The 27,370-nt window shown below is 43.6% G+C and overlaps 1 protein-coding gene across 1 annotated transcript in view; it reads right to left on the bottom strand.

Moving 5' to 3' along the window:
• The window catches only part of LRP4 (LDL receptor related protein 4), an 84,472-nt gene extending 57,519 nt beyond the window's left edge, over positions 1–26,953 (bottom strand). The window contains exon 1 of the mRNA XM_086895153.1: positions 26,236–26,953. Within this exon, the coding sequence (XP_086751279.1) occupies positions 26,236–26,953 (718 nt within the window). The remainder of the gene's footprint in view (positions 1–26,235) is intronic.
• Positions 26,954–27,370: the final 417 nt, after the last annotated feature.

Below are 27,370 nucleotides of genomic sequence, written 5' to 3'. Positions count from 1 at the left end.
AAGGAAGTCCAGTCCTGAGGCCACTGTTAATCTAATAAACACTGGAATTAGATTTCTTCTCAGTGAAGAGGCTGCCCGCCTGATGGCACAAAGCCAACATCTAAATGCTACTGTTGCTCAGAGCCCTAAATTAGTTTTGGATCTGGGGAGTTTGCCTTGAGCTACAGCCAAAAGAAACATAGAAACTGGAGGGAAATTTGTTAAACGTTAACAGAGCTGCAGGAAAGGACTACAGCAGGACTAGTAGGTGGTGAGGAAGAGGAAGGGAAGCCACAAATGAACAGCAGAAGGTGAAACAAGAAGACATAGGAAGTGACCAAAGAATAAGGAGATTTTTGTACAGAAGTGACTCCCCCATCCCTCCCCTCCCCACTTCACTGCACGAACACTAGACTTTTTAAGTCCTGCTCACTCGCAGGGTTTTTTGCACTACAGTGGTTAACATCCACCTTCCTATCTCCACATTCAAAATACAGAATAAGAATCTCAGGAGACTGTCATTCCCGATTCCCTGGGCTACACTGATGCTGAGTTACCATGAAATTTGACTCTCATCCTTGGTCAGTTGAGAGTGAGTGAATATTTCCAGTATCCCTTGATAGGATCTCAAGGGATCCCATGTTCTCAGAGTGGTACACAGCTGTCTGCATGAACAACTTTTGCAGCAGTCTCTTTTTCATTAATAGAATGCAGTGAAAATAATACAAGATCCTGTATGTTCATGTTCTTCATTTTACTGATGAATTTTAGGACTTAGCATAATGCCCTTCCTTCTTGAATACTCAAACCCTTGATATAATACTAATGTCTACAGAGAGGGAGTTTAAAGATGACGTTTTGACTTTTATTTTCTTTTCCCAACAGGAACTGATCATGAAGAGTTGCCCATTTGACAGCTCCTTCCTGTGAAGCCAAGCCAGTGAAGGTACAACCTGCATTCTGAATGAAGTGAAATGCAGGACAAAAAAAGAAAGATAAGCAACTTCCACCTCAGAAAGCTCCTATGACAATGTGACCTGTTTAGTGGATTAGTGAAAGGCTCTGGATGTCATCTACCTCTTCTTCAGTAAAGCATTTGACATGGTCTCCCACAGCATTCTCCTGGGGAAACTGCCTGTTCATGGCTCAGATGAGTGCACTATTCCCTGGATACAAAACCAGCCAGATGGCCAGGCCCAGAGAGTGGTGGTGCCTGGAGTTACATCCAGCTGGTGGCCAGTCACCAATGGTGATCCCCAGGGCTCAGTGTCGGGCTTGGTTCTGTTTATCATCTTTATCAGTCTGGACTAGGAGATCAAGCACACCCTCAGTCACTTGCAGACAAGATGGGTGGGAGTGTTGATCTGCAGGAGGGCAGGAAGGTTCTGCAGGCTGGATCATGGGCCGAAGGCCAATTGCTCAAGGTTCAACAAGGTGAAGTGCCAGGTCCTGCACTTGGGTCACAACCACCCCAAGCAGCACTGCAGCTCGCAGGAAGAGTGGCTGGAAAGCTGCCGAGCAGAAAAGGACTGGGGGTGCTGGTTGGCAGCAGCTGAACATGATCCAGAGTGTGGCCAAGAAGGCCAATGGCATCCTGGCCTGTATCAGCAACAGTGTGGCCAGCAGGACCAGGGCAGCGATTGTCCCCCTGTACTCAGCACTGGTGAGGCCACAGCTCTTGAGCTGTGTCCAGTTTTGAGCCACTCGCTACAAGAAGGACACTGAGGGGCTGGAGCATGTCCAGAGAAGGACAATGATTCTGGAGAAGGCTATGGAGCACAAGTCTAATGACAAGAAGCTGAGGGAGCTGGAGGTGTTTAGCCTGGAGAAAAGGAGGCTTGGGGAAACCATTACAACCCACTGAAGGGAGGTTATAGTGAAACAGGGGTCTCTTCTTCCAAGCAACAAAGCAATAGGATGAGAGGAAATGGTCTCAAGTTACGCATGGGAATGCTTTGTTTAGATTTATTAGGAAAAATTTCTTTACCAAAAGGGTTGTCAAGCATTGGAACAGGCTGCCCAGGAAAGCGGTAGTCACCATTCCTGGAGGTATTCAGAAGGCATGTAGACATTGTACTTAATGACATAGTTTAAGGGTGGGCTTGGCAGTACTTGGTTAACAGTTGGACTCATTGATCTTAAAGGCCCTTTCCAACTTTAAATATTTGATGAATTGGAAGGAATGAGAAGCTTTAGAGAGCAAAAAGCAATCCCTCTGTCATTTTCCCAGAGCCCACAAAGGACCTTTGTTTGCTCCAACCGTATCTCCACTCTTTCCACTTCTCTACAGAAACATTTCCAAGCCAGTGGGCACACATGTGCACAGGGTGCTGTAGAAACAGATAAAACGACTGGAGAGCACACTCATTAGAGGACTTATGTGCCATCCTTTACTGTGCCACACTTGAAGCTGAGCATTACTGGGGGGCAAGAGCATCTGCCCCCCCACCAATCTCCTCGCACTGCAGCACAGAGACCCCTTTCAAAGCTTGAAGAGTCTATTTGAATAAATCATCTGTGCTTCTCAACAGCAGCAAGCTACAAACAGGGTATTAAAGAAGAGAATGAGCAGAGAGCATTGAACCATGTCCAGACACTAAATCAGATGAGCAAAAAAATAGGTTAAAGAAAACCACAAATATCACAACATGGAATTTTTTCAAAAGCTTTAAAATTAAATCAATATATAATAAAAATGAGTCTTTTAGTCCTAGAAAGGGGTTTCTAAGCATTCTGAAATTCCATTCCATCCCCCCTCCCTGCTGAGACAACATATGTCCAAGCTGCCATCCACTTTCCACACCAGTCTCCTAATTGAGATCAACTACAGCTTAGTTCTCACACACATTATAGCATTCCTTTATATACTTACCTGGTTTTTATGTTCTTCATGTTTCTACCAAGTTCTTTCGCAACATTCCCCAAGCAGCCTGTGGAACTTTACAGGTCTCTTTACTGAATTTTCCCTACTGCCACACTGAGGGATTGCACAGAAGTAGAGACAGATATGGTTGGACAAGGGCTACTGAATTCTGCAAAACTATTAAAATATAGCCAGTAACATTTGAGCAAACTCTCATACAACCTCTCCACGAACAAAATGACCCTAAACTCTATTTTCATTCTTCAGTCCCTTGTCTTTCATGAGATACAGTCTGTTTACAGGTCTCCTGCTGTGTACACAACTCCTTCCCCAAATGACAGAAGTCCTCTCTCTCACAAACACGTACACACAGACTGAGCAATGCTGACTCCGGTGAGGATCCCCCTCCCCCATTAGCCTTGTAAAGGGTTAAGGCCCAGTCATCACATGCTGGTAGGCTGACAGCTTTATGTCTGTAATGTCTGTGTGGGTTTCAGGCTCTCCCTTTAATCGGGTTCCATTGCAATTAATCAGTGGGTTTCTTTATAAGAAAAAAAATAATAATAATAAAAAACGGCGAGCATTCTATTCAGCCCAATTCAATCTGTCCAGCCAAATCTCACGACCAGCTGGAATGCCCCTTTCCTAGCCTGCCCAGCAGGATGCCCAAGAATGGCGTGTGAACGTTTCTCTCTGCTCCTGCTCCAGCGTTAAAATGAACAATAGTCCCTGCCACTGTCATTCTTCAGCAATTCATCTCTTCCTGTCGCCAGATTCTTTCGTTCCTTCTTGCCCCTTCCACCTTTTTTGTATCAAAAACAACAGCAGATCAGCAGCAATATAATAAAATAAAATTGTATTTACTTGGGAGATTTGAGGGAAGGGGCAAGAAGGGGGTTGAGAACAGCAAGAGCCCCCAGCCCCCTTCAGCAACGAAGACACCAAAAGGGAGTGTTCTCAAGCCCCAGCTGACCTGTTCCGCTCCATGCCTGGTTTCCCTGCTGCAAGGAACATCAAATTTGCCAGGGGGGCTGTAGGGGGGACAGGGCCCTTTTCTTCTGGAGGATGTTGGAACTGTAATTATGGAGAGACAGTTTCCGGAGGGAAATTAACATGGATCTCAACTCACATTCCCTGTGGTTTTCATCTGCAGACCTGTGGCCTTTACTCAACTTTCTCCTTCAAAAGGGAATGGGTCAAAAGGGGCTGAAAGAGGCTGCAAGCACAGCGCTACAAGAGATCTGGACCTTTTCTTCCTGCAGGAGCAGAAAGAGAAAGGAACTGCTAAGGGACAAATCAAATTAAAAATATTGTATTATATACAAATACACTCCTCAACAGAGGAGGAAATATGTAGTGTAATTGAATGCATTGAATGGTCCACGAGGAACAGGTTAATCACAGAGGTAGCAGTAAACACCATGCTAGGAGACACACCCCCAACACCAGCTCTCCCTCCATTTAAAAGGAAATGAGGGACCAAGGCCTGAAAGATTTTAATAAATTTAATTTCACAGGTGTGAATTTAAAAGGGTTGCTTCCTGGTACGTAGAACTGAGCAACAGTCTGGCAAAGAGAATATGTTATGCAGAATGCTTCAGAAGAAAAATCCAGCTGCTGTTGATTACACAGAACCTTTAAAATCCATTATAAACAAGTTAGAAAAAGTTTTAATGAAATCCCAGAATTAAATTCACCTGCACAGCTTCTGGACTTTTATGGCACCACACAATCTCCGTATTATTTGCAACACAAACTCCTGAACTCAATGCACAGTTACTATATGTTATTCATCACCAGAACCATTAAGCAATCCATAAACATGGATTCATTCACCTCTACATCTTATTTAAATGGCATCATCAGCTGTGTTTTCTAGATCTCTGAGAGACAGAGTCCTGCAACAGAAACCCAAGTATCCAACTTGTTTCCAAGTGTCCAACTTGAAAAGCCAAAGAATGGTTTGTACGAGGGTCGGATGCTTTTAAAACACTATAGAAGGAAAGTGGAATAACACAGGTGATATGGAGGTAAAGCATGGTGCTGAACAGGTCAGTCTCAGGCCTCTCAAACTAGGAAGTCCCCTTTTTCTAAGAAAAACGACGAGCTACAGAAAAGAATGTGAAAGACAAAAGTTGCTTTGTGGGTGAGCCACTATAAAAAAGTGGGGCTTGGGAGTAAAAGATACAGGCTAGATGTATAAGCTAGATGAAGAAAAAGAGAGCAAAAGGCAGTGTCCCATCTTACATTCACTACTCAGAACCCTCCTTCCACCTGCCCACATTCCCTCATTTCTTTCTGCCTCTTAACAAGCTTCCCTACTTCTATAATCTTCAATTCTCTTCTGCTACTCCTTCCTCCTAAACTTCAGTGATTTTTCTCCTCCCCTGAAAAATGTTCATAAATTCAAACTCGGTCCAAATCAGATGCCAGCACAGTCACTTTTCTCTCTATTTTCACTGAGTACCAATATACAAGTTTAAGCCAGGTGCAAGCTGATGGCAAAATAATAGTTCTTTTCCATCTGGATCACTTAACAACCAAAAAAGGTTAGCCCTTTAAAATTACCTGGAATAATTTGACCTGGCAGACAGGTTGTATTATTTGGTATTTGACATCACACAGCTGCACTGTTTTTGCATCTATCCCTTGTGGGATGACAGACTCAGCTCTCCATTGGTATTTCTTGCATTGCAACACAATCTTCAACACTGCTTTGTGGCACACAGAAATAGCCCCCTGCAGCTGGCTTCTGCTCCTCAGGGCCTGTAGGCCAGCAAAGGAGCCCACAGCCCATAGGGCAGCCTCTCAGAAGACATTCTCTGGACCAGAGTTCCTCTGGAGCCCTTCACTGGAGGCAAAAACTGGAGGAAGCTCCTGGGTAACTCAAGTGACTGGATAGTAAATGTCCACCACACTGAGCATCAAACAGGGTTTTGCTGGCAGGGTTTTTAATTCCTACTCAGCACATACAAACACTAATTTAAAGCTTTTAAAATATTAGAAGTGTCTGAATATTTGCAAAGTGTTTACAACTCCGCTATCCATGCGTGAATTTCAGAAACCAAACAATCCTTGAGCTTCTTCTGGATTGTTTGGGTTTTTTTATTTCTTTTTTTTTTTATTATTTTTTTTTATTTCTGGAGTATGAGAAGCACTCTAACATTCTCAAATGTTTCTGTACTATGGCAAGGTTTTAAACATGGGGAGGGGAAGCACTCTCCATCATTTTCCAAACTCACCAAATAATTTCTACCTTAAGTTACACAGACAGTTTTAAGCAGAAACTCTTCTCTCCCTCTCTCAAGTTTCAGCCTGACACTTTAATCAACTGCAAGAGAAAATCAGGCAAGGATTGGAGTAGTCTTGGCCCCTAATGGCACCAAGACCTTTCCTACATATCACCCCCCTTCTGCTCTGGAAGTATCAGGAACTTTCTTTGTAATATCCAATTCACTAACACAATGAAGCTGAACTCAAAGCAAGTGTTCTCAACGTCTTCCTAATTTAAAGACTTAGGCTTCTATTTTAGTTCTCAGGACAAACTGCTCCCAAAATCTTGTTTGTTTTTCCAGCCACCTTAGTTGGTCTAACTAAAGTTGTTCTCTTTTCCTGCAAACCTTGCCTCACTAGTACTCTCACTAGTAGTTGTGATGTTCTATGGATAGAATGTTTCTACAAACACTACATCATCAGTAATAGAAAACAAAGGGGCAGTCACCAGATGCTAGTGAGGGTAAGGGTGCTTGAACATCTCCATAAAGACAGAAGTTTTTCTATGTTCTTTTTACTTAGATCTGTATTTGGCCTATTAGTAATTTCCTCCTACAAATAAGGATTCATATTCTGTGCTCCACTCCGAATAAAAGGCAAGGATATCCCTTATTTAAAAGCATTGGTTATATCCATGCTAAGACCTTTACTCTCAGCTTTACCACTGCACAGTAGTCTCCCTCATCCTGCATATGGCCTTGGACAGAGAGTCCAGGAAGCTCAGTCTCCATATGTGCAGCCCTAGCTGTGCTCAGTGTGAAGCATCTGTGGAACCATGACCTTAGAGCAGAAGTATTCCCTGTTCTGGGAGGTAAGCACCTCCTGCCCAAATTCAATTTCTGACATAACACACCTGGAAAAAGGATTATACTTCTGGTATCATTCCTACTGTAACACAAACATGAGATCTAAGATGACATTTGAACCTTTAATACACATGCAACACAGCTTAACCAATGTAAGAATTTAATTCCAAACTGTAGGAATGCCAGGCTTGCTGCCAGCCCTGCAGAGGTGGAAAGCAATGTTTAAAGGAGTTGACCTGGCTAATTTTTCCTCATAATGAGGCAGAGAAGTGGGCTCACATGATCTCTTCTTGACCTAATCAAGCAGTTTCATGCTGTTTAGGTATCTCCACCACAACTTTAGAAACAGGAGACAAAACCAGCACATCAACATGAGCCTACCTGTCTATCCCAGGGCTATAGCAATGGGTTCAAGCAACATCCAAAGCCAAAACCTATCAGACAGTGAAGGTGAAATAATTGGTTTTAAAGGAACATCACTCATCTGATTTCTTCCAGTCTGGAGCTGCGACCCAGATCAAATAAGCTAGAAACTGAGACATAATTCACAGGTAATAGAGAGAATAGGAAATCAAGCACAGGCTCTACATAACAGCTAAACAGAAATAAGCTAGACATAACTTAGCACAAAGAAAGGCTGTGCTTTCAGTCTACAACACTTTGGATTAAACTACACAGAAAGGGCTTGTCAGCTATGCTTCCTTCTTAAAGAAAAACAAAAAAACTAGACTTGTGGAGCTGAAACCACTGCCTTAATCTCCCTTCTCCTTCAGATTCAATACTGATGCTCCCCAAACTCTCTCTAGCTTTAGCATGGATGCTGACAAAGGTTCCTTTTAGAAGCCTGGACCACAGAAGCCAGAGATAAATCCGTCCACCCACATCTATTTTTGTCTCCTTTGCATATACTAAATTTCTTTCGCCCTCCTACCTCTCAAACCCATCTCACCCTCCTCCCCTCAAAAGCGATTAAGGAAAAGCTGTAGAAATATTTGCCCAAAGCTGGAGCCCGTTGCTGGGCCCAGCTGTATTGTTGGTAGGAATACACACAGCAAACTTTCACTGTGAGGAGCCCTGCGGGACTCCGGGCACTTCAGGGAGGCTTTGTGAGCCCAGCTCTGCATGCACTACCCAGGCTATTGTGAAAGGGAAACAGAAAAAAGTGTTACAAACCCCAATGCTCTCCCACTCTCATCTCCCCCCACCTCCCCATGTGCCCCCCCCCTCCACCAGCCACCACCTTCCCCAAGACAAATCGAGAGGGGAGGGGGCCACTGATGAAGAGACTGAAAAGGTTTCCTCAGTTAGATTTAAGGCAACAAGTCAGGGCTGCAAGGAGTCCTTTATCCACCAGGGAAGCCTCCCACTGCTCCAGAGCTGGGCCGACCGGGGATCCTGGGGGCCAGCTTTCTGAAGGCTGCCATTGATTTGTCACTGATGATAAGTGAGGCCAGAGTCGTTCCCACCATCGCCTGCAGAGGGGACGACTCCCACAACGCCCGGCAGGGGAGAGGGGCAGCAAATGAGGAAATGCAGAACCCAATGGTTGAAAAAATCCCAAATGGCTATTTTTTCTCTAACGAGATGCAATAAAAAGGAGCAACCGTGCTGAGACCAAGGCAGGGGACAAGAGGCAACAGTGCACAGGGGCAGTGCAGTCACTCATCAGTGGACAAACCCTCCCCAGGGAGAAAGAGCAGGGGGGATTTCTTCAGCCTTAGCCTCCTAAGGGCCTCACAGTGCCAACTCGGTCAAACAATATACCTCCAAAACCTCCCCAGCTGCTCCCTTGCCAATTGCTTTTAAACCTGTTCTATTTACATAGAGACACTCTTCTCTCAAGCACAGGCTGCTGGAAACTCGTTCTTCTGCTTTTTGGGAAAGGAAATCTTTTCTCACAGTACTAAATAAATGAGAGAGGCTAATGAAGCACCATGTCTAAAAGGTGAATTCCCAAAGCAATAGGAGATCTTAAAGGAGCACCAGAGCTCCCCCAGGGAACACACAAATAGAGCAGCAGCTGCCTGGGCAAGACCAGATGCAGATGGGTGAACTGAAAGCAAGACAAAAGGTGGAGGGGGAGGAAGGCTGAAAGAAAAAAACAAAAAAAATCAGCAAAAGAAGTAATGATCCTTGGCCTTTTTGATGTAACCAGTTAGGAAAAACCATCAGAACTGGTTCAACTTGCATTGTAAAATGCCTCTCTCGTGCTTCAAGACACTGAGGATGTTTAGGAGTAAATAGGACACCTTTCCTTCCTTTCCTTGCCCCTCAGCAGAAGCCTGGCTGTCTTCTGCCCTGGCCAGGCTGAGGCACACAGGCCTTGTAACACGGCCTGAAGAGCAAGAGGCACATCTCCAGAGGGAAAAGAGAGTCACGCCTGCAGCTTCCTTCCAGTTCAATCAGGCTAGACCCAGCAATCCAGAGGATCTTATCTGGCAACGCATTACCTCAGGACACTTGTGCACAGTTCCTAAAGCTCCAGTTTATAACACAGCACACTAAAATAAATGGAAGTTGCCAGGCTGTAAACTGTGACATTCAGCAATATTTTACCTCATATTCAGCCACTCAGAGGCACAGGGCGGATCACTGTGAGTAGTAATCATTTCAGATATCCTACTTAAAATTTCTTTAATAATGGATAGCACAGCCTCCATGGGTCCTTAAGCTGGGGATGAGCACAGTATCAGAACCTTAAGAGATAAAATCCAGTCCAAAAACTTTGTGAGTTTAAACATAAAAAACCCAAAAAAAACCCCACCCAAAACCTCACTCATATTTGGGAAATAGCCAGCAACCAATTAGCTCAAAACACAGGTTTAACATGCTTCTTTCCAGAAATATTACTCTCTAACCAAGCAGCCACATCCTAAACCAAACAAAGCTTTTGAGCAGTCCTAAAGTGCAACTCAATTAAAACCCTTTATAGACCTCTGCCTCCTAATAAGAGAGGACTAAACATCTACTGGGCTTGATGAAGTAACCACTCAAACCATTGCCACTGCTTGGGGACCTGGAAATAGGCTTATGTCCATTAAGACCCCAACTTGCACACCTGAATAATCTCAATAGCTACATGAGAAACAGGATTCTCAAAGCCAGTTTCAGATGGAATCAGATGGATTCATCTCTTAACAGTCAATTTTGATGCATCTGTTGTGAAATGGAGGGAGGGGACTCTTTCATGTCTAACAAAACACGAACTCGTGAGGAATCTTCACCCACAGCCAAGTTGCTTCTGTTGTCCCTTCCCTTTATTGTGCTGCGTGTTCCTATAAAACTTCTGTTCCCTGGGACTAGTTTTTTTGGTTGAGGAGATATGCACACATTGAAATAGCCACTGCTTCCATACAAAAGCAAGCTAAAGATGCCTGCAGATTTTTCTCATGAGAATAGCCTGTATTAACTATATTATAAGTGCTTCTGGTACTTCCTGGACCAGGTTCCAGGATTTGAAGTGCTATTTAAATAAAAGATTCCTAATAAAGCTCAGAAACCATTTAAGCACACACATCATTCAGCCCTGTAAGAAGAACTTTTCACACTTGAAAAGCTTTTAAACTCTTCTGTGTCCCCCATGCAAGCATACTTTCTTTTGCTAGAACCATGATGTCAGGGCTAAAACCCATGAATAGACAGTGTGATGACTCCTGTCTTACAGATGCATTTACCACAATGACTCAAGAGCAATTTTCCTTCTGTTATTCCACCATACTTTGGGGAGTAGGATACAACAGACAAATTAAGTTGAATGAGGCTTTTGAGCCAATTTCTGGGTATTGCAAGACATAATATTATTCAGCCAAATATAGAGTACTTCCTATGATCAAAGAGCAACCCAAGCCCATCAGTGCTATAAATGCTACCTAAAATGACTGGATAACAGTAGAAAAGTGACAGAACACAAGGCTACTTGTCTACTTGTAGCAGAATTTTATCTCCAGTAATTACAGTCTACCTTGAGAAGTTCCTGGGAGTTTTTTTCAGTTGAACACAGTCTTTTTTTTTCTTTCTTTCCACTCCTACGTGGAGGAGTTATTCTTCTCAATAGCTGTGCAGTAAAATTACCTTTTTTTCAGTCAGGAAGAAAAAAGGAAAAAAATTATTTCGGGGGAGGGGCAGGGGAAGGCCTTAGTGTGCAGTTTGTATCCTGACTAAATTTGCACAGTTCTTCTGGTACCTTATGCTACCATTCCCAGACATGGCAAGAACATAACATTTATTCCTATGGATCATCCTCTAAATAAGAACATCTGGTACATTTGGACCTTCAGCCAACAAGCCGTGATGAGTCAATATCAGGTCAGTTTAAGGCACAGTACCTAAGCTACACAACATGACAGCATCCATCTCAGCTTCAGAAGCTGAGCTCAGTTAGCTCTCCCATTTCTGGGTCCTTTATTCTGAGCCTAAATGTAGTCCACTAAGTTCAGATTCTGAGAATTGTGCTTAGAGTTTCATTACCCTCACTTCATTTTTTTACTGTACATTATCAAACAATGTGGAATTACAAATAAAAACAGCATTTGGGAAATCATTCCCATATCCCTCTTTAAAAATGCACAAACACTTGGCAAGCTGAGTACATAGATGATTTAGGTATCAAGGCCTCAGAGGAATATAGAACTTGGTTTGTTTTCCATGGGTAAGATAAAATTTTCTGCCCTTCATGCTGTAATCTAGTTTCTTTCCAGGTATCCCTCTGAAACAAACCCTCTTCTGTGCACAATAAGCAAAGGACAGACAGCAGTCTTGATTTAACTATATTTAAGCAATAACACAACTCTCAGGTTCTCCAGAAATATAATGATGTTTGCGCAAAATGAGAAAGAAGCTTCGGGATGGGGATTTTATATTTATCAGTTGTGCAATCCTAAAGAGCTCTTAGCTCTCCTCTTGCTGCCAGTCCTAAACCACCATAAACTGGTGTAGCTTTGTGCAGCCTGATAAAAAAAAAAAGGGTGAGCAAAAGTGGCACAGTGAGCAACGAGCTTCAAAAAGATGCAAACTTGAAGGGTCTTCCAACTGCTCCTCACCCAGCCTAGTGTGATTCCTTCTGTTGCTTCGCTCCTTGCAGAACCATGGCCTCAGAGGCAAACCAACAGAAATAGTTGGGGTCATTTCCTGTTTAAAGCTTTACAAATGTATTTACTACACTGGGTCATGAGTGATTTTCTTCTTATAGTCTGCTTATCAAGTGTTTGTACATTTGGAAGTAGGATACGCATGCTACTGTGCTGAAAATTCTTATGAAAAGGAATAAACACAGTGAATTAGATCATTCTACACTTGAGTAAGTAAATGTTTAAAAATGTAACATTCTAATCTGGGAAAAAAACAGACTTTAGCATGCAGAAAAAAACACAGCCATTAAGCAGTCACCATTGTTAACTTCTCTACCCTCAAAAGAAAAACATCTGTAGACTCCAAAATGAAGTTGTCAACTATCCTGAGAGAAAAGTAAAAAAATCACACACCTAGCCATTAGCACAGCTGGCCCAACAACAATAGGGAATCCTCAGGTAACAGCTTGCAAAGATGGCACTCCCAACCCAAGTTCAGTACAGCTGATCTCCAGGGGGTGCAGAGAAAACCACTTGAGCTATTGGGTAAATACAGCCACTGGAGCCAATTACATATTTACAGAATTCTACTCAGCAATCTAGGTTGCTGCTACAAAGCAGCAAAAAGGAGCATTTAATAATTATTAGGTAAAGTTGGCCACAGCTAAACTATCCCAAGTCAGGAATCCAGGGTTAAAACTTGGATTTCTAACCAAGTCCAAGCTGAGATTCTGCTCTCAAATTTCTTGACCTTTGTGATTACATGGTTAAATACCGTTTTGTGAACTATCCTAAGAGATGCTACAGTCAGGATAGGGGAAAGGGTGGAAGAGTCAGGGACACAAAACAGATCTTTGCAAGCTGGGTTTAGATATGAAGCTCCTCAATAGACTAGTGCTAACTGTTTATTGAATATGCTGGCAGATAGCAGGAACATAGACTATCCAGTGCAAAAAGAGCAACTAAATCCTCTCAGAAGGACATTACATCTGAGAATAATTTTCACTCTCCCAGTATCAGACCTCAGACACAACAAATGTGTCTAATTGTGATAATCTTGCATGCAGTGTATCAGAGGGGGATATAGAACAATTAGAGAAAGGCAGGTTCAACAGAAAGGCAGGAAGAAGCATCACTGTACAGACTAAAAGGCAAAGCTTAAGTGGAGCCTCTATTTACTACATTAATCAGTAGTTCATTGTGGGAGATTTTTCATCATTACTTCATATATCTGTCAATTTACTACATGTAGAAATTATTAATTCTTCAGGGTGTCCTTATTGTATGCACATGCTGCATGTAACACTGTCAAGCTCTGATTTCCATTAGAGTGAATCTTTACGTGATCCAATTGACAATTCATGTGTAAGATTCATCCTATGTACATCTTCCCCTTCAGCCTGCCACATATTCATTCAAGGAGAACAGGAATGGCCATTTAGACAGCTTATGCTTTCCCACAGCTAGCTCTGTCCTCCTGTGACTAACCAGACACTTCACATCAGCACTGCCATTTCCACACACCAGCTTGGAAGGAGAGTGGGTTGTGCCTTCTTTTGTGTGCATGCCCAGGCCGGGCTTGTCAAACCACAACATCATTCTACATCAGCATAGAGTGGTGGGGAGAGAAAGCAAAACTCTGATCCAGAGTCTGTGAATGAGGGTCAAAAACCAACTCTCTGCTTGACATGAGTCATTTAAACGGCAAGATTAAGGAAGAAAAATCAAGGCACTAGCAAGGCAATAAAGCTTTTCACGTCCAGATTGACCATTTCTCTGGCAACAACTCACAACATTACAACATGGTAGCCCAACTAAAATAAGATAGTAGGTCTTTTCTTCCAACCTTAATGAACAGAAGTTTCCACCACAAAGGGCATCATCAATTAATATACTGCACCAGTTGCAACATCTATAGGTTGATCTTTCACCACACTTGGATGCTAATACAGCACTAAGACTGTCATACAAGTAACAATACAATAAAGAAGCTTATGTTTACATGAGCCACAGATATTAGGTCTTGGGCTTAAATTCTCACCTTTCCTTGTTTCTAGGGAAAGCCTTTCCAAATTACTATCAAAGCAAAGCGAGGAAGCAGCGAGCCAGTGCCAAAAAAATGGTTGGTCTTGTCTCCCTCTGTCCTTCCATCAGGAGTATACTGATGAGCTCACTGTAGAGCAATTCACTTCAGTTTGCCAATACCACACAATCTGTGGTTTCACCATTCTGCAGGCCAGTTTTGTGACAGACCAACAAGCTGATTCAAGACTGATTCATCCAGCAGACATCTACACAGACCTATCAAAGGGACAAAGGAGTGAGACTGCTCTCTGGGGCAACCCACAGTTGCACCAGACTAGGCACAACAAGAAACCACACCCCTGGGCCAGGGAAGCCAGGCAGCTGGAGGCCAAGCCACATACACTGCGGGCAGAGAAGAACAATCCTCAGCAGTGACAACATCCTAGCATCCCCACAAAAAAAATTTCTCTCAAAAAGATATCAAGTTTACTCAAAGAAAAGGCAGCAGGAGCAAAAACTCCTCCAATTCTGCTATTCCAAAACATGGGCTTTATATTACCATATAACTGTATTTTGATGACAATATTTTCCATAAAGCAAGTTTATACTAAACCTTATTCTGAATCAGTAACATGCCCTTGTAAGTTACTTGGAGCTGCATTCCTAGTGCCACCTGAAACAAGCTACCTACTGTGTCCAGGCAAACCAGACCTCCATAGTCCAGCCCACTGTTTGTTTTTAGCAGTGTGTTTAATTTACCAATTTAAACAGGAGAAGAGGACTAAATTGATAGATACGAAGGAACAGAGATTGGCAAAATGCAATTCATGATCCATAAGTCATCTCTTCTAGGATCCTTGCAAAAGACATGGATCTACAGAAAGGCAAGTGGGTGATAATTTGGGACAGTTGGAACATTGTTTATTTCCTGCTAGCTAAGACAGCAATTCAGGCCCCCAGCGATAAATCAGATTTCTTAACCAGATGGAAGTAATTTCATTTCTAAACATCATCCATACAACAATGGACCACAGAAAGAAAGGAGCCAATTCCCAACAGCAACAAGAAAACAAAATTACTAGAGATTTTAGAGATGAGTTCTCATAAAAATCTGCACTTGCAAAGAGCCTCATGTTACATCAGAACTCACACCACATCCCACCACAATCAATTCAAAGACACTTTTATTGGCAAAACAAGCTCTGCAAGTGCTACCCACATGTAAAAAGCAGGATGCTTGAGTTTCTTCCTCTAGTAGATTCAACATATGAAGGGCTTGTCTCCACAGAGGTTTTGAGAGAAAAGGATACATGGCATGGAGTCCAAGGATAGAAATGAAAATGATCCAAAGAATAGTATTTTATTTCTAGTAAGATAAGTATTTCTTGCTCTAATATATGTTCTTTTCCTCATAAGATTATAAAATTTTCTTCTCAATCTCTCCTTTTACTTTTCATTCTGACATTTATTGTTTATAGTATTCTCCCTGTATCCAGCTTGCAATCCAAATTGCACATGCCAACTCAATATTTGGTAAAAGTCTGACTTGATTTTGCACATTTCACTTGGCACTAGGTGCCAGCAGAATAACTTTGTACAATAACTTGTGGCAGTCTAGTTAGCTAGCAGGTTTGGACTTTTTTTTTCTGCTATAGAAACTTGTGTTCTGGTTTAGACTCTTACTAGTTTCTCCTGAGAATTTTGGATTAAATTATTTGCTTCCCAAGCCTCAAAAGGAGTATCAAACCCCAGAAACAATGTTTTCACAGACATGGATAGATAGCATTTTCACTTGGTTTCAGTCTATGGTTCCCATGTGCTTTTAGACAGTGACAATTTTTCCTGCTTTGGATGAGATTGCATAAAAAGAATTGGTTTTGGATCAGCAATGGAAATTCTCCCAGTCCTACTCTGTAGCAATCATTACACAAATATCATAGACCTAGTAATTTCCTATCTTTGCACATCTGAAAATAAAGAAGTTGACTTCTCTTTGCTTACAACGAAAGAATATACAGAGCTCTGGAGTTTGTTCTTGTGGGAGCCAAATATTTAATTTACTCTTGATTAGTATAGGAGAAAAATCTCAGCATTGTATTCAGTTCTAACGGCTTGAACAGTTCAAACATGTCCTACTTGCTTGGGCCACTTACACAGCCAGCACAGCCACGCAGAGCCTTAGGCATGCAAAAGTTCCTGAGGCTCATTACTATGGGGCTATAGAGGGTCTGTGCTGTCTACCCACCTTAGCTCAGTCCCATCCCACAACCGATAATACTCTCCTTATGGAGTTACTGTCATTTTGCTCCTGTGAGCCACTCCCCCTCTACTTGTCTCTAAAGGGCATGGAGCCATAAAGCACATACCTTAGAGCCTTTGGTATGCAGCCTGCAGAGTCAGAAAAGCTGGCTCCTTAGGCTACCTGGACTTCTGAGGTATAACTCAAATAGCCCCCTGTCCTTACAACACCTCAAGAAGCAGTTGTAGCATTGCCACCATATTTAAGACCTTGACACGGGAGGCAAAGCATGTTGTTATGATGTTCACTAAAAAACCCAAGACAAACCCAGATAACACTCCATGTCATTCCCAGATAAACCTGCAGGACCAATGCACCACAGTTTATTAGCCAGCAAACGTAGGTGTTTTGGCAGCTGTCCCAGTCACTTAATCGAAGCCTGAGCTCAGAGGCTGTTTTGCCTGAGCGGGTAAGTCAAGATGTACATACCGAAGATGTCATCTCTGCCTCACTCCCTTCCTTGCTCGAAGGCTTCTGTCTGAGTACTGTTTATTTTTATCCTACAATTGATGAACTGTACATAGGTCTAATTTTCCCTCTATCTCCCATTATTTCTATATTGCAACTGTGTTAGGTTTCACCTTGTGTACCCAATTAAGTTAAGTGGGGTTTTGCCAAACATTTAAAGGAGGCAAGTGTCTGCCACCCCCTCTTTCTTGCCAGCCTGTTCTAAATCATCTTATCACAAAAATTGCTCACGGGTCCTTTCTCAAAAAATAATCATCTGAGTTTCTCTTGTTCTTCCAGCACATATATTACCATCATCAGGTTTGCTTCTCCAGCACAACCAACTAAGAAAAAGTTACTACATAGTATCACAGGAATTGTCCTTCGTTTTAGACATTCCTTTCAAGCTTAAAAGTTTGCTCCCAGACTTCTAAAGACTTATGGGTGAAGAACTAACCATAACAAGGCAAGAAAAGAAGCACCAAAAAATGCCCAACATTTTCTAGGGACAACTGACTGGAAAATTTAAACATATGCAATTTGTTTCTTTTGTTCTAGTCTGGTATTTGCACTAAGAGCAACAGAAGATTAAAGCTCCTCATCTTCCAGTTCACAGAAGGCAGGTCACAAACAAGAAAAACCTCAGAGAAATAACAGGCTTCTCCTGTTAGTGAGCAAGCTGCTTCAAACCAAAGATTGTAGTCGAAGGTTGCAGAAGTCAGAGAACACCAAGGTTGTTCTTGCTTGAGTACTGGTAGCATAGAAATTACTCAGCATAACTGTCAAAGATGCAAAGATGACAAATCTGCCCTTCTAGCAGAGGAGTTGAGGCACAGGCAGGGGATCCACCTGCTTCCCAGATAAAAGAACCTTGTGCCTGGAGAAAAAAAACAAAACAAATAATGGAACAAACAAACAAAAACAACCCCCCTAAAACCAACAATTCACACCCAAAAGGCCTAAAGGTCTTTTGTTCTTTAAGGTAACGCTGACTGCGGGTCTGAATTCTTCCATACACTCAAAAATGCAGTCAACAAAGGCCTACCAAACAGTATTGATTCATGAGTGGTGACAGTTCAAACTGGAACACGAGGTTACCACCCTTGTCGTGGAGACAACTGCTCGGCAATCAGCTCTTCATGAGTCAACACCCTCTTGCAGCTGCTGTTCACTGGATCAGGGAAGAAATCAGATGCAGAGGCAGCCTTCCCTAAGATAGCAAAGGGCCATAACCACACCAACCAGACAAATCAGTCCTTCCCTGTTTCCAAGACAATGCCCAAGAAAATTCCCATCATCACTTCATCTCTGCATGCATACAGCTCTGAGCTCAACCTGCTCTTTCCTTGTATTTAACTGTGGTCTGTTTGCAGGGCAATGACTATTCCTTTTGATGGATTCCTGACCCAGTCTCTCACTTACTTTTTCATCATGCTTTCTAAGATTTAGACACTGAATACCTCTATTTGAGATCCATGACAAAAATGCAGGTAGTCCTCTAGCATTCCTACTCACCAATGACTATTCTCTCCTGTTTCTTGGCTATTAAAGCCTCCAGAACGGCAATCTCCCCTTTCCCATACCACAAGGTCTAGTTTTCTCTCACAGACAGCCTCATTATGTTTTTCCTCATGCTAATAGGTACTATGCTGATCAAGGCCCTTTTATAAAGGCAGCACAAATTAGTGGCATGTCCTCCAGCCACAAGAAACTCAACTCAGGCTTTTCAGGAGTAGCAAGCTTCAAAAATCACAGTGAAGAGAATGCAGACTCTGAGGCCTCAAAAACCTAATTTCATAAATTTGTCAAGCCTGAAGAAATGGCAAAGTCTGAATAACAAAGAAAAGACAGCAGTAAAGCTGGCTTCTTCTTAAAAAACGCAGTTTAATTCAGAGAATCATCCCACCTCCTGGTTCATCCTCAAAAGCTTGGAACAGAAGGAGGAAATTACAACCCCAAGACTTCTTTCCTTTTTTTTTTTCCTGCCTTCAGAGTTGCAAAGAAAGGATTTGACTATTCAGCAGTTATGGAAATTCTAAACTAAAATTGGGTGGGAGCACAAAGGGGAAAAAAAAAAGAAAAAAGAAAGAAGGTGTGTCTTTATTTTATTCTAATCCTAGATCCCATGAGACAGTTCTGATACACTGAATGGCTGCACCTTAAGCAAGAACCTCTCCCAGCACTACCAGCTGTCACCAAGTCAAATGAACTGACAGAGCTGGAGATTCAGGCTAAAGGAGCAGAGTGTGTATTTCCCTCTAACCTTGCATAGTCCCAGAACGCTTCTTACAAGCCTTTCAGAGCAGAAGGCTGAGAACATCAGGTGTCTGTGTTTTAACTGCTCAAAATAGTGACTCACTCTTTCACACAGCAATTCTTAATGGGGAAGGGGAAGAGAAGTAGGCTGCTTTTCCAGGAAAGGAGCAATTTTCTGTCACCAGACTTACACCTGTTTCTATATCCAGACTTCTTACCAAACCCATAGTAATCACCTATTCTCACTTTATGCTTTTCTCCAAGCAATTATCTACAAAATTCTAGCTTCTCAATTCAGTTCTGCCCTCCCATTTTATACATTTTTCCAGACAATACTGTCCTCCAGAATATCTTCCTGAACATCCCACTCAAAAATCCTTCTGGCTTTGTGTTCCCAAGGCTGACAGATTCCACATTCTACCTGCAGGTCTACCTGCATTCCTGCATTCTACTGCAGACAGAGGTGGTGATGGAACTATCTCATGGGCTCACCATCTCACTGTTCTGCTAATAGTCTTCTTTTCCACCTCTGACCCCATTGCTAGGCTCCTAATACTTCATAAAATCACTCCACTAGGTCATGGACTTTACTGTCACAGATTCCTAACAATTTGTCACATCCTCCTTTAAAGCATTCATAAAATAAGTCCTTCCCTGTCTCAGCAGTTAAACTATGCTCAACGCTCATCTTCACTTCCAAAATTTCCATCTTTTATCCTACCTAATTAACAAGTCTTTCTGCCATCAGATCCCACATAATTACTCCACTTGGATTTCCTTACACGACTCTTCTGTTCCTTTGCCAGCTCAAGTCCTTGGCTCTCATTTCCAAAATGCCTATCTTTGCTTCTGTTAATATCTATACTCCTATACTCCTTTACCTTCTTCTCATGGTTTACACTACTCTTGCATCTGCTTCATTTACAGTTACCAACTTTCAGTAGTCTTTGATGCCAAGCTCCTACCCAAAACCTCTCTCTATCCTCATTCTAAGAAGTGACTGGAATGAAAAACTTTGGAAGCTTTTCCCATTAAACCAAAGTTAAAGGAAATTTAATTAGAAAGCGGTACCATTTTAATATTGACCTTATCTATCCCAGTAGAATTATCACACCCCTGATCCTTATCAGATGTCAGATGTCCAATTAAGACTATAAAGCCTTTGGGGCAAACGTAGCCTCTTCCTTCATGTTACACAGAGCCACAGCACCTAAACCAATCCTCAAGTAACACACCTCAAAAAGTCAAAGAACTTGATTTTGCCGAGGGCAACACCACTGTGATTTGGAAATTACCAGAGAAGTTAAACGTCCTCACACTTTGAAACTTCCAAATTCAAGAATAGGGTTCCACTCAACAGAAATAATGTCTGACCATGTCTGAGAAGAGAGGAGCTGGGTACAGAATGCACTGAAAAGGTTTTTCCATGGTATCTCTAGCTCCTTCCTGTCTCAAATCTCCAAAGCCATCACTTATCCACTTCGAAACAGCAGGAGAGTCACTTCTTTTTTCCTCCTCTCTCCAGAAGGAGCACAGCAGAAATAAACCTCGAGTGATAAATTATGCACCACTTTTGTGTGGCTGCCTCTTGGCCAGACGGGAAATTTTTCTCCCAAAGCCTTTTGTTTCCAGCTTTGATCCCAGTGTTGGATCCGCTCTGTTCAGCTTTCCCTCAGCATGGAGGTGAAGGGAGAGCTGACACAGGCCAAGTTCAGGCTTACTGCAAGTCACAGTCAGATCTTCCATTAGCCTTCTCCCCTCCCCCTTTCCAACTGGAACTCTCCTTGAGTTTGAAAAGATCCTATTAAACATTTTCCAGAGGGCCTTACAGAGGATACATTATTTTGATGGATGCTGGGACTAAAGGAGGAGGATTTCTAAGTACAGTGAAATAATGGAGTTTGTTCTAATGGGTTTAAGAGATGCCCGGGGGCACCAAGTAAGTTCCTTCTCTGCAAATCAAAAACACAGAAGACCAGAAAATGGAGCCGAACAACTGAACGCCAGGAAGCGGGGAAATCGGGCTCTATTTAACTGCTGCTCTTGGTTACAGCCAACTTCAGGCTGCTTGGAAAAACAGCACACACACATATCACTGGCACAAACTTAACAGGAGAAAACAAAGAGACAACAGGGGTCAAACTGGGGGTGGCAAGAAGGAGAAGGATGCAAGGCTGGGTCCCCACCCCCTACCAGAGAGTCGGATCAATTATCCTTGAATACTAACAAGATTTCTGATTAAAGAACTGCTGCTATGCAATAGAAACAGAAAGCTCCAGCAGCCGGGAGGGGCTGTCAGGCACTAACAAAGAGACACAGAAGACTATGCCCTGCTAGGGCGTACGGAGGAAGTCACCATGCTGGAAGCCAGGAGAGGGGTCTCCCCTGCATGGAGTCATGATACCATCTCACCGTTGGTAGATTTAACTCCAAGAGTAAAATTCCACTTTGACACTACAGAACATGGGCTCTGTTTTCTGGCACATATGTTATCTACTGGAAGCTTTGCTGGACAACAGTCCTTTACACAACCTCATCACTATAGTACAGGAAGGTGAATTTCATTCTAACTCTAACCCATTCAGGGAAAAAATCTGGTGCTTTTTACTACTGAGTATTGCAACACCAGAAAGTTGCTGTCAGCATACAACAAACAGCTTGAGAAACAAGATCTGTGCTGTCTTTGGTCATGCACTTTTTGACAAAACTGCAACCGGCAGTACAAACATTGAATATGCATCTACATTACTGTCTGTTAATCTTAATGGTTTGTGACTTCCTGACTGGTGGCTAATACCAGAAGAACCTAATCACCTAAGAGCCTCATGACAGACAAAGCTTCTGTTACTACTTTTCAACCCACAGGTGTACTAACATGCTTATACCAGAATGCTTAATATATCTCATACCATCAGAATGGGGCTCATGACACTTCCATTCCCTTTTTTCCTTTGTCTTCTATATTAAATTATGTAATTCCCTGATATGAGGAATTTCAATCATTCACAATTCAGCACTACAAAAATCAGCAAACATTAGCTCCATTTGATGTTAATAAAGTCTTTATGAAAACTTATTTTCCTGCCCTTTCACAGTGAGTCTCCTTTCATCTAGGCTCACAACAGCTGAGGAGATCTGCTGCTCACAGAAAGACTGACTGCAGCTCAAGACCAAATGCACAGGCTGGAACGCTTCAGCATCTAACAGACAGTTCTGCATAAGAGAGGCAAAAAAATATGCCTGGAAAGCTGAAAAACCTGAACATGAATTCACTCACAACAGGAGGGCAGTCAAATTCTCCCAGGTAACAGTCCCAGAGCAACCAGATATACAGCATGAATAAACTACAAGTCTACAGAATAACATGCCCCTGGATCCATACTTACTATCTTTAGTACAGGGAAATGGAAATCTACAGACAGAAGAAAGAAGAGATTCAAGGAGCATTACAGTGCCCAGTTTTCACTCAGTAGAGCAACAAAATCCCATAAAATATCTAACCTAACAGCAATGGCAAAGAACCATTGACACCACAGGCACAAAAGTAAGAGGCTAACCATCAAGGACATGAGATTTGTGGATGACAATTACATTTAGCGTTTTCAGACATGATTTGTGTGAAACAGACAGATGCCAAATACCGTATGCCATTCAAGGGAGTGGGCTTGTTGTATGCAAGAGCTAAACTAGAAATAATGGAGGACTAGAGAAGTTAAGTATCCAAATTTCTTTTACATCTATTCTAATAACATTTTATTTACCCATTCACCCTTTCCAACAGACAGTCAGTAAAATTTCTATGGTTTTACGATCTTTTGACTATCAGCAAGAGAAACATAAGTACTGTTAAAAAGAGAAATAGTCACAAGCAGAAACGAATCCAATGAAGGTGCAGAACATGCACTTACTATATAAACCTATTTTTAAAACCTTGACTGGTTTTTAAGATAATATCTCTTTATCAGCTTTTGTAAGTGTTATGAAGCATACATTCTATTGTGTTCGACAGTAAGTTGCATTCTAGGGCAAATGGAGTTGGCCTTGGGCAAGACAATTTCTACTTCACTTCCCACATTTACAAAACAAGGATAATATTTGCCTATTTCACAAGAGTGCATGAAGATTCAAGAGCACTATCAGACTACAGATCATTCTCATAGAATTAATGTTTTAACAATTTTTTAATGTTAATTTCACTAGTCTGGAGAGCATTTACAAGTAAAAACAAAATACGAATTACTTTGATTTCTTTTTTTCAGCAAGTACTGCTTTCTGGTTTGAACTACAACTGGATAATGTTTCTGTCTAACCACGTTTCCTTCTATAAATTCAAGGAATACAATGTAGAAAAACATCTACAAGTCTTCTGAAATCACATTTTATGGCCCACAGGAAAAGAATGTCCCTCTTCAATGTTCACAAGATACTCTGGAAATGCAAACACTTTATATAACTATGCACCTATTAATTTTCTTGCTGCATACACCCACACTCACAAGATATAAGAAGAGTTTCTCTATTGAAGCAAAGAGTGTTATAGCACACAACTGAAAGCTTCTAGAAAGAGGATATAAAAGAAAATTGCTTATATACACTAAACAAAACAATAATGCTAACTTCATACTGGAAGATTTATGCTATATGCTTTTCCATTATGTTTTAGTAGACAGAATTGTCAAAAGCAAAATAAAAAAAACACCACTTGTCACCGCCTGCAGCACGTTGCTCTTCATTTTAGAAATATAGGGAATGTTACTCAGTGCCATCACCACTTTGGAAAAAAGAAAGTTAAGGTAATTCATGGTGATCAAGAGATCTGTGAGTATCATCCAGATTGATGATCAGCAACCCTGGCATTATCAACATACCCAGGAAGTAGAACGTTATCACCTCCAAGCTGACAATAAGAAAAGGGGTACTTTGCACTTGGCTAATAGCTGTAGAACCAACAGCAATGCCAAGCACAGGTAATGGAAATTTTGAGTCCCACTGCAAAATATACTTCTACAGAAGTAACACATTCAGGTTTCCAACTATAAAATGTAGTTAAGATGTTTCAGAAATGAAGCTCTGATATTAGCTATATATTTTTTCTGGCAGACCTCCAGGGGCCAGGACAGCAAACACATCAGCTAGACAGGTTCTGTGACATTCTGTATTTATGTCACAGACCATCTTAACACCAGGTCCTTCTTCAATCCAGACACTAGCAGTGCATGACATTAGCATTAATTTCCTTCTCTATACCTGTTTTTACCTGCAATGCACTTTTCCAAGGGCTCAAGGTACTTACATACCTCTTTTGTTGGTTTGTGGTTTTTTTGGCACTTCTTCTCCAGTTTGATCTGCCACTATCCACTACAAGAGTCAAAGGTCAGTCTTGTAGACTTGTTTGCTTTAAGCTCTCCTGTACTGAGGCAGAGCAGTAAATGACCAAGTGTTTCTAACAACTTACCTGCCTGGCATCGCAACTTCTGTGGATGTTTTATGACAGCACACCACCCCGGCAGGTACTTCTAAGGGACACCTTTGAAAATTTTCTAGCTAAGTGGAGGAACACTGACTCATCACAAATTTTGGTATTTGCCACCTCTGTCCTGATATCTCCTCCTGGTTTTCCTTGCTTCAAATAGGAAAAAGATTGCTCAGGGATTGTGTCCTTATTTCAAAATTGTGTCCTTATTTGCTTTTATTTCGATGAAGGAAAGAAGATGAAGGAAGAAGCAGCAATACCTCCAGTCATAAACGTACAGTCATCTGACAAGAGGATACACAAAAGTGCACTGATGGGAAAACTACTTGAAAGAGAAACAAGCTGCCATAAAAAAAGCATCCTAGAGACATCAAGGAACAACCACTTACTAGCAAACTTACATTTTACAATCAGACATCCCCCACATGGCTGTTAACAGCCCAGACACATTAACTAGGAGCACCTGGGTAACAGCCAAAATAAAACACATCCAGATCTGTACCTATACTAAGATGTATCTTTTAGATCCTTCTCACTCCTAGAGAGCAGCTAAGTATCTGTGTGGCATTTGGGAACTCAAGAGTACTTCTGGCTCCTAAAAAGTAGGATTTCTGATACACGGAAATACAGCCCTCTCAAGTCAGTCTATCCAAGCTGCCTTAGCACATTCTTCAAAGCTGCCTGCATTTAGGTTTTTTGTTAGAAGAAAAATAGTATTACTTGAAACCCAAACTCCCTATGATTCTGCCCCAGGGGCAATACATGTAGAATGATGGAGGTCAGCAGCACTACTGCAAATGCTTCCTGTAATTTCAGAGTAGCACATCAGAAAACGGATGGGTGAAATTTTACAGCAGCTGCCAAAGCAATGAAGGGAAAGAAATGAGGTACGTATCTCCTCTCCACACCCCTCCCCCAAAAGCCTTCTAATTCTTTATAAACAATCTCCCGAACCGTTTAGATGCTTTCTGCTCCACCGGGCGCACTTGTAAAATCAAGAACCACCGCACAAAACGAAGAAAAGCAGATGCCAGTTGACAGAGCAACCACAAAGCTGAAGTTTTCATGGCGAGACTTCATGGGACTACCTCCCGGCTAGCCAAGAGCGCAGCGAAACCCTCCCCTCGTCACTATTTTTGGTACTCCTGCTCTGGCCCCGCTGTGCCAGGGCGCTGCGGGAGGATTCCCAGTCCCCGCCGAGGCGAGGCAGGTAGCCCGGGGCGCCACCGCGGAGCCGGGCTGTACCTTTAAGGGGCCCGTCGCGGCGGGTGCGCGGCTGCATTCCTGCTCCGGAGCGGCGGCTGTCCCGACACGCCGGGCACGGCAGCCTGCGAGGCAACCTGCGCGCCCGCCCCGGCCCGGCCCGCCGCTCGCACCGCGGGAACAAAGCCCGCGCCCGCCGCCGCCAAACTTCCGCGGGGAGCAGCGGCCGCGTGGGCGCTGCGGGATCTCCGCTGGGGAGAGCCCGCTGGCCAGGGCAGCGCCTCTCCGCGACCCGCGCACCGGCCTGCCGGGTCACTCTTCCCGGGACACGGCGAAGGCGAGAGCCCCGCGTCTGGGCGCGGGACGGGGCGCGGACAAAGCGCGGCGGCGCGGGGCAGGGCTCCCCGCCCGGCGGGCGCGGGCAGGTGAGCGGCGCGGCCGGGCAGGGCTCTCCGCCCGGGCACGGATCGCCGCCGCCGAGCCCGGGACGGCAGCTGGGCCCCCCGCGCTGCCGCGGGGAAGAGCGTGCCGCGGCAGCCGCTTACCTCTGGAGCGGAGCAGCGCTCCCAGCAGCACCAGCAGGAGCTGCGGAGGCGCGGGCAGGAGACAACCCCCGCCGCGCCGCCTCATGGTGGCAGCGCCCCGGCCCCGCGCCCGGGCCGCCCGCAGCGACGTCGCGGGCTCCTCCTGCGCGGAGCGCCCCGGCACGACCGCCGCTCGCTCCGTCCGCAGCCGCGGCAACTCCGGGGCCGGGGGCTCCCTCTCCGCTCCGCCCGCCCAGGCCCGGCCCCGAAGGAGGAGCCCCGCCGGGGCAGCCCCCGCCCCGCTCCCCCCAGCGCCGAGGCACTTCGCAAACTTTCGGCGAGGCAGAGGCGGTCCCGCCGCCGAGGCTCCGCGCGGGACACGCGGCTCCCTTCCCCACCTCGTGGGGCCGTCACTGGAGAGACCCCTAAGCCAGCCCAGAGCTCCCGGACTTGCCCTGGGTACGGCTCCCTCACCGCGGGCGGAGAAGCCCTTCCTAAAGCTGCTCCGGTGCTCCGGGCCGTCGATGTCGGCTCTCCCTGTCCCAACTCCAGCAGCATCGCCAAGGAACTTTGCTCCGGGCTCTCGGCGGAGCGCCGCAGGGCTGCCCGATATCCTCCTGTCCCAGCGCGTTGCCACCGCTTCCCGACTTGTGCCAGCTAGGCTGTACCCAGGACAAGTCGCAGAGCCCTTCTTCCCGTCCCGTCCCCATTTCCCAAACTCCCTTCGAAAGGGAAACATTCACGAGTCCTTTGCCCAGCATGCATATTGCTACCTATGAGAAACGTCTATTTTTTCCCTCCGTTCGAGACAATATTCTATTTTCCTTATAGCAACGGTGTCCAAAAATAGCTAACTATGTAGGAACCTCAGGTACCCTAAAAAAAAGATTCAGGGTTGATTCCTGCAGGAACAGAAATTAACACTTGGACGATTAGCTTATGTGCCTTCTGTTCTGTGCTGCATTAAAAAGCAGACAGGCTGGAGATCACCCTTAGCCAGTTTTATGATCCTTTTGGTATGATTTGACATTTTAATACATAGGGTTGACAACGCAAGGAACTGTTGTTAAATAAATAATCTCAGTTGATCTCAAAGTATTAACTCAAACAGAAAGCTGACTTGGATAGTCCAAACCCAGACCACAGGGGAAGATGA

This window comes from Cyanistes caeruleus, chromosome 6, assembly GCF_971803275.1.
Source record: "Cyanistes caeruleus chromosome 6, bCyaCae1.hap1.1, whole genome shotgun sequence".
Classification (NCBI taxonomy): domain Eukaryota; kingdom Metazoa; phylum Chordata; class Aves; order Passeriformes; family Paridae; genus Cyanistes; species Cyanistes caeruleus.
Note: the sequence above shows the minus strand (reverse complement) of the source record. Positions and strands in the feature narration are given on the sequence as shown.